Below are 6,681 nucleotides of genomic sequence, written 5' to 3' on the forward strand. Positions count from 1 at the left end.
GAATTCATATGAGGGTAGCAACATAAACACGCATAAATTAAAACCCACGTCGAATAAAAAATTCTTCAATTACTCAAAACTAATTATATAAAAAATTTAACGAAGTTATACATGGTGGACAGGTCATCAAGAACGATCGTCAAAATCCCGGTATTTCAGCTTTCGTCAAACTTCATGAACTTGTCTTGTTTCAATTGGAAGTTACACTCGAGCAGCAAAGTACCTCCCGCAGTCCATGATTTCCACTCAGTCCTCAAAACCTCCCACTGGATTAAGTCGTCGGCTGTCCAGCTGTTCGGCTTTGTTGCTTCAAACCCACTTTCCACTAGTCTTTCAATGCTTTTTTCGGGTTCCTGTTTATTGAGCAGAGAGAATTTTGCAATTAGTGTTGTATTGCAGTAACGGAATTGTGAGTTGATTTTCGGGGGTTTACAGTAGAGCGAGCAACTAAGAAATGTTCCACTGCCGTGACGGAGAACAGCGAGAGCTCGGTGCTTCAGGGTTCTAAACATATTACAAAAACCCAATGAATTAATAAAAGAAGGAAGTAGATTCTATTATTCAACAATTTTGAATCCCATTTCATTGTTATGTTTTCTTCCTTCAAAAATCCTGGCCAAAATTTATAAAGACTTGGTTGTAAGAGTTTTTTTGTAAAATTTTGCTGTACAATATCATCATAGCAATAGTGCTTCAAAAGAACTGAAATTTTAAGCGAATACCTACATAGCTTTATTCAGCTGCACCCCGAAATTCCACATGCAACCCCATAGCTTCACATCTTCAGAAACTTTCACCACGCCCTCATTCAAACACGTGACGTCATCGATTCTCAGAAACAACCTCGCCGAATTCCCACAGAACTCATTGGAGCCGATGTCGACGAAACGCGCTGAGAGATACCTTGATTCCCTAACCAAGGCAAGGAACCCTTTCGATCGCAACTCCTCGGACTCCAGAATCTTCAGATCTGTTTTGTAGAAGTCGTACAACTTCACTGCTAATTTATTATCTTCCGGAAAAGTATTATAATACTTCAAACTCTCCAATTGATTCTGTTTAACTTTCAACAATCCAGCTTTGATTCGTTGCTCTTTGAGCGTCAGAAGTAAATCGTCTACAAAAACTTTCTGCTGTTCGATAAGTTCCAGAGCAAGCTTGCAACTGTGTAGACGAACGTCTAGTTCTTTAATGCACATATCAGAGTTGAAACGAGAGAGGATTTTCAGGAGGTTCTCTTGTTTAGCATCAGTAATTGAATCAGTGTCGATGAAACTTTGTCCGAAACTGTTGTCTATTGGTTTCGTATATCTATGCTTCAAGCTCTTTGGCAATGTATTTGCGGCTGAATAATCTTGACTCTCATCTCGAAATTGTTTAGCAAGCGTTTTCTTCATAGCTTTGAAGTTAGACGACATCATTTCAGTTAATATCCGCTAATATCGGGAATAAATGAAGTGTCTCGATTTTGCTACTGAATCTCTAGAACCAATCCCCCACTTCCCTTATTGCAAAAGAGGAAAAGCGTTACTATACTCTATTTTCACACGTGCTTATTCTTAGCCATTGAAATGGTCCTTAAGGTTTCCTTACTAGGTACCATAAAGGGGGGGTGTGTTTGGCGTTGAAAAGATCCGTTACTTCAAAAAAGTTATTCAAAACATCATACTATTCAAAAAAGGCGACCACTTCAAATAACTTCTCGAAGATGAAAGAGATACAGCAAAAGATGAGAATTAGTAGAATGGACGCTTAAAATATAAAACTGGATGCCTTGCAACTTATGGATTTCTGGCTACCAAAATAACTATGTGATGAATGACATCTGATCGATAAGATCAATTAATTATATCAATGTGCAACATGACACCCCCAAGTAAGCATTAAGGGCGTTGCGGACAAGAGATTGTGCTATATAACAAATGAAAACTGGTAAGATTGATGATTTTGGACTATTACACCAAATTATCCTCAGAAACGAACAGGATGCCATTACAAATAGACACTTTACCGATAGCTTGTCAAAGGAAAACAATCAGGTGAAGTAAAATGAGTCATGGTACTGCTAATGACAGTCAGAAAATTTTTACCAACCGCAATTGAACTTCAATCCGCTTTTTGAATTTCCAAAACTCAAGTTTGAAGACCCATTACCTCGAATGGGAATTTTGAGAACAATTTTGAGATACAGAGGAGAAGCGGAGTTTCGAACCACTTGCAATACAATCCAAAAAGCCGCTAAGTTGAAAAAATAGAAAATGTGGGGAAAACTAGATCTATCGAAATGAATAAAGCTGAGGGCGTTGAGGACACTACGCCCTTAACAAGCCAAGCATACCAAACCAAGTTTTGAAGAAAAAAAAAACAAACCAAGACAATAGAATGTTAAATTTACATGAGAAGAAAACTTACTAAGCGGTAACAAAGTCGAGAATACTTAAGACAAAACCGAAAACAAAAAAATGAAAATTAGCAAAACAATTTGGTAAAATTAAAACAAAAATAAAAAGCGAACTTCGAATCGAACGGATATTTCAAATTCTAACATGCACAAAATATATATGTTGCGGTAAAATTGCTGCCAGCAGGAAATGAGCCCAGATAAGTCCTATGGACGAAATTATTTCTAATTTTCGAAAAGTCTGGTACTCGGTTGCAAAATAAAACGCAAACAGCTAAATGTTAAATTTCATCAATTTTGTTTGCATCAATTGCAGGGTTACATATTAAAATCTATTTCTTCTCCTGTGGCTCATCCTTCACTTCCTCTTCCTTGGCCGGTTCAATCAACGGAGTTCTGAATTCGGGGAACTGTTCCCACGGCGACTCAAGGTCAAACTTCCTGAACTCCTGGGCCAGCTCCACTGGCTCCTGCACTATTCGCTGCAATTCGTCGTCGTACCTGAAAAACCGGGCGGTGAGGAAACGTGGAGTGGCTTGACAATCAATCCAAATGTATTTTGATTAAAATTAACATCAGATCTTGAATGATGAAGAATTACATTTCGGGGAAATCAACATGCTTCTTCTTGGCAAAAAATCTCATTAATTTTTATTTCTCTAGGTATTGGTTTTTGCTGCCTTACAACAAAATTTGCACTCTTCGAAAACATTGGTGAGCCCTATTTTATAAGTTTTATGAAAAAAAATTGCAGGCAATCTTTGGATGTTTTTGACCACGTGGCAGATAAACATGTTTCGACTCGTGTAAAATTATTGTTTATCGACACCTCTGGAGAAACGTATTAATTTTAGCCGCTCAAATGAATGGCGCTAAATGGTTCGAAAGCCCCATTAGTATGAAGGCCGTTGGGTTCCATCCGATTAGACTAGCGCGGCTTACTAGAAACCTGTTCAGTTTGATGGGGCAGGGCGACAATTCGTAACCAGTCATTGGCAAGCAGCGAAAGTTTGCGCCTCTGGGCTTACATTTGGCACGAGAGTCCGTTTTTGCAGTTAATTCTACTGTTCCGAATTGTCTCCTGTTACGAGTTGTCGTGTGTAACGAATTGTCGCCCCTTGCGAATTGTCGCCCGTTACGAATTGTCGTCTCACGGTTTGATTGTTACCATCTTAAGTTAAACAAAAAATATTTTTTTTTTCAATAAATTTCAGGCTTTTGAGAACACCCACACGTTAGAAATATCGAACGGCGTCCGCGCTAAATATCGCAGGTCGAGTCCTAGCACGATTTCTGAGCGAAGTAGAAGCTGACCAAAAAAAACTTCATTCGACAAAATTATTTTCATGACACTAATATGGTGGTTACTACCTGATTTCGACGAATCCGGAGAGGGGAAAGTCTTTTCGGAGGGGGTGCCCCTCGAAGCCGTAGTCTGTGAGGATGCGACGGAGGTCGGGGTGATTAGCGAAGAAGATACCGAACATGTCCCACAACTCACGCTCGTACCAGTCGGCTGCCTACAACAAAGAGCAGCTCAATTTATTTGGCGCAGATGCAAATCTCGTTTCAAGGTTATTTTGTTTTCAAGTTTTCATGTATGTTTTCGCAACCAAAAATTAGTTTTTTTTAAATACGTTTAACAAAAATAAGTTAACGCAATTTTGGGGTGATACCCGCGCTGTATCTAATAAATTGGCAGAAACCGCTAAAACGTACACGTCAAACGCAAATTAACTCACAATAATGATCAGAATCAATCAAAGATTGTGTTTTAAGGTGACTATTGTATGCATACCTTGTGTACATTGAAGATGCTCTCTACTGGAGTCAGCTCATCAGTGTATGTCTTCACTCTCACTCTAGAATTGTACCTCAGACTCAGGAGATTGTAGACCAGCTCAAACCTACAATAAATACCATTTTTCATTCCAACAAGTCACTTTGATAAGACCATTTTCCTACAGACCAAGGATCTACACAACATAGCTGTTCAATTTCTTGAAGAAAACTGCTGCTGCTGCGCCTAAAATTTACGGTCAGACTGGGAAATGTTGCCTCACCCTATAGCAACCAAACATTCTCTAGATATTCTACGCAGTTTTTTCGTATTTTTAGTTAAAAAAAAACAAAGATAGAAGGAAATTGTTAACACCAAAGCACATCAGTAGTGATAGGCACCTTTTAAAAATTGACATTTCTTAACTTACTATAATAGGGCTATGCGGTTTTCGTTTAAATCTACACCCCACCACTAACCTGTAAGGTCTGCCCGGCACATCAATTGCAGTTATATCTGCCAGACTCTTAAACTGCGCATTATGGTGGTCCTTCAAAAACATAATAACCGGAACTATTCCGTCCGGATGTATACACAGTTCCAGTTCGTCTCCATGCTGGATCATGACTCGCTGGATATATTTGGGCAAACAGTCGGCAACATACTGGCCAAAAGTACGCAGTCGTTCTGTAGTGTCGGGTGGCACTGATGTTCGATGAAGTGTGTTAGCTGTACTGGCAGTTGTTGAGCTCCTAGAGGGTAAAATTGAGAGTTGTTTGACTGCAGTTGCAGTAGGTGCTGTTCTTTGAATTGCTTGCGGGACCACTCGAACCAAATTGCGAAAAGATAACATTCTTATCTACAGAATAATTAAGATGATTTTTTAACATTCATCGGTTACCACCCTCTCAGAAACAGAAACGACGCCTTAACTTTTCCGCGGGACTTCAAAGAATAAACAGAAAATTTCCGAAAACGTACATGTCTGACATCCGAAGAACAGTGACAAGGGCCACCTAATCATCTAATGGATCTAATTGGCGACCTGAGGCCAGACATGAAAGACAGCAATACTCCTCTGCATTTTTCCTTCTGCTTTTCCTACGATGCATCATTCGGTTTAATAATAAAGATTCAAAGAGACTAAGCGAAACCTCGCACCACTTGCGATACAACACAAAAAATTAGCATGATCGACAGAACATGAGACGAAAGCAGACAGAAAGTTTTCATACTTTTTCTTGATTTTGTCTTAAATAAACTTCAGACAAGAAAAACATGCCCAGTAAGACAATTTAAGGGTAAATAAGATTCAAAAATGAAAACAAAGCGTTAAAAAGCCGACAAAACTTGAGCAGACGTTGAGCCGAAACAAAAAGATTTTGATTTAAAGAAGCTTTAAAGTCGCCCTCATAAAATTTGGAAGAAAAAATTTTCTTTGCACATCCAACGACTCAAAATGAGACAGCTGAGTCGATATAGTATCAGCCGAAACCTTAAAAGCCGAATAAAACGAAGAAATGCTTAAGCTTCGTCTGTCTGTTAGTCGACAAAAAACAAGAAAAACTACCAATTTCAGTTATCATATGAGCACAGTTATTTACGGGAAAAGTCTAGTACCCGGTTGCAACACCCTTGCTTATTGCAATGACCCCAAAAAGCCCGATGACTTTGATGAAAAACATGATGCTTAAAAAACAGAACAACGCATAGCGAGCAATAATTACAGAGAGTCCGGTTAAATTACAAAAGCACCTTAACTTCCGGCTAAACTGGTTGCCGCTATAAATGAAAAAGTAACCAAGGTTTTCGGGATGTTCGCTGCAAGTTTTTGGCCTTAAGTTAAAAGAAATACGTGCTTGGCCGCGGACGCTCCAAAAACCAATTACTAATCAGCTGGGTATTTTTTCTGACTTTTTAACCATCTTTTCTTAGGGTAGAAAAACTCGGTAGAAAAAAAAACACCCTACGCAACCTCTGTTGGGCGGAAAAAAATACCCTAGTCTTTTCCCCTGACTTCGTGATGTAGTCGGAGCAAAAGGAAAACTCAAAGTCAAGGCTTCTCCAAACTATAAAAGTTGGAAGGAAGAACTATTTTACGACCCCATATTGGAACCACTATGCGATTTTAAAAAAATCAATATTACATTACTATACTTCCCTTTCACGAAACCGTAATTCTTAATGAAGACCTTATCGGAGTTATTTTGAACCATCGGGAAAAAATTCGCTGTGCAAATAGTGCAGAATTTTCCAATCGCTGTTTTTGAGAAAAAAAAAGAAACGAAAGGAGGTTTCACTTTTTACCCAGAAACGAAGCATAGCTTTGCGATACAATAAAAAAAATTAAAAATAGCGAGAGCGAAAATTCTTGAAAATCTGAGTCTACATCAACTATTCCACTTGTGACTTTGGCCGACGGGCGAAGGAAATTTTAAGGCAGGTGAAGGAATCAATTGCGGAAAAAGTTTACTTTTCACATTGCCTAAGTTTTTTGTGT

At 38.8% G+C, this 6,681-nt stretch overlaps 2 protein-coding genes across 5 annotated transcripts; both read right to left on the reverse strand.

The window, feature by feature from the left end:
- LOC134845968 (uncharacterized) lies at positions 1-2,463 on the reverse strand. Of its 4 annotated transcripts, none has more exons than XM_063863116.1 (3): positions 1,722-2,463; positions 727-1,436; positions 1-504 (listed from the first exon to the last, which is right to left on the reverse strand). In XM_063863116.1, the coding sequence occupies exons 2-3, from the start codon at positions 1,419-1,421 to the stop codon at positions 156-158; spliced, it is 1,044 nt and encodes a 347-aa protein (XP_063719186.1). In that variant the 5' UTR covers positions 1,422-1,436; positions 1,722-2,463; the 3' UTR covers positions 1-155. The 4 variants fall into 4 exon arrangements, with proteins under 4 accessions (XP_063719186.1, XP_063719185.1, XP_063719184.1 ...); XM_063863115.1 differs by having other exon boundaries at positions 1,700-2,463; XM_063863114.1 differs by having other exon boundaries at positions 1,690-2,463.
- A 204-nt stretch (positions 2,464-2,667) lies between these two features.
- LOC134845970 (NADH dehydrogenase [ubiquinone] iron-sulfur protein 3, mitochondrial-like) lies at positions 2,668-5,045 on the reverse strand. The gene is made up of 4 exons (XM_063863117.1): positions 4,661-5,045; positions 4,200-4,308; positions 3,773-3,921; positions 2,668-2,902 (listed from the first exon to the last, which is right to left on the reverse strand). Exons 1-4 carry the CDS (start codon positions 5,032-5,034, stop codon positions 2,734-2,736), a joined length of 801 nt encoding a protein of 266 aa, XP_063719187.1. The 5' UTR covers positions 5,035-5,045; the 3' UTR covers positions 2,668-2,733.
- Between the last annotated feature and the right edge of the window lie 1,636 nt (positions 5,046-6,681).

The sequence above is a fragment of the Symsagittifera roscoffensis genome, chromosome 5 (genome assembly GCF_963678635.1).
Source record: "Symsagittifera roscoffensis chromosome 5, txSymRosc1.1, whole genome shotgun sequence".
Lineage (NCBI taxonomy): Eukaryota > Metazoa > Xenacoelomorpha > Acoela > Convolutidae > Symsagittifera > Symsagittifera roscoffensis.

What these genes read in the sequence shown, in the direction of transcription:
- LOC134845968 (XM_063863116.1), bottom strand. Translation starts at nt 1,421, where the DNA reads ATGATGTCGTCTAACTTCAAAGCTATGAAGAAAACGCTTGCTAAACAA. An exon ending in GTGCAGCTGAATAAAGCTAT is followed by an intron (nt 505 to 726) that starts GTAGGTATTCGC and finishes TAATATGTTTAG; the next exon opens with AACCCTGAAGCACCGAGCTC.
- LOC134845970 (XM_063863117.1), bottom strand. Translation starts at nt 5,034, where the DNA reads ATGTTATCTTTTCGCAATTTGGTTCGAGTGGTCCCGCAAGCAATTCAA. An exon ending in GTGCCGGGCAGACCTTACAG is followed by an intron (nt 4,309 to 4,660) that starts GTTAGTGGTGGG and finishes TATTTATTGTAG; the next exon opens with GTTTGAGCTGGTCTACAATC. An exon ending in TCCGGATTCGTCGAAATCAG is followed by an intron (nt 2,903 to 3,772) that starts GTAGTAACCACC and finishes CCGGTTTTTCAG; the next exon opens with GTACGACGACGAATTGCAGC.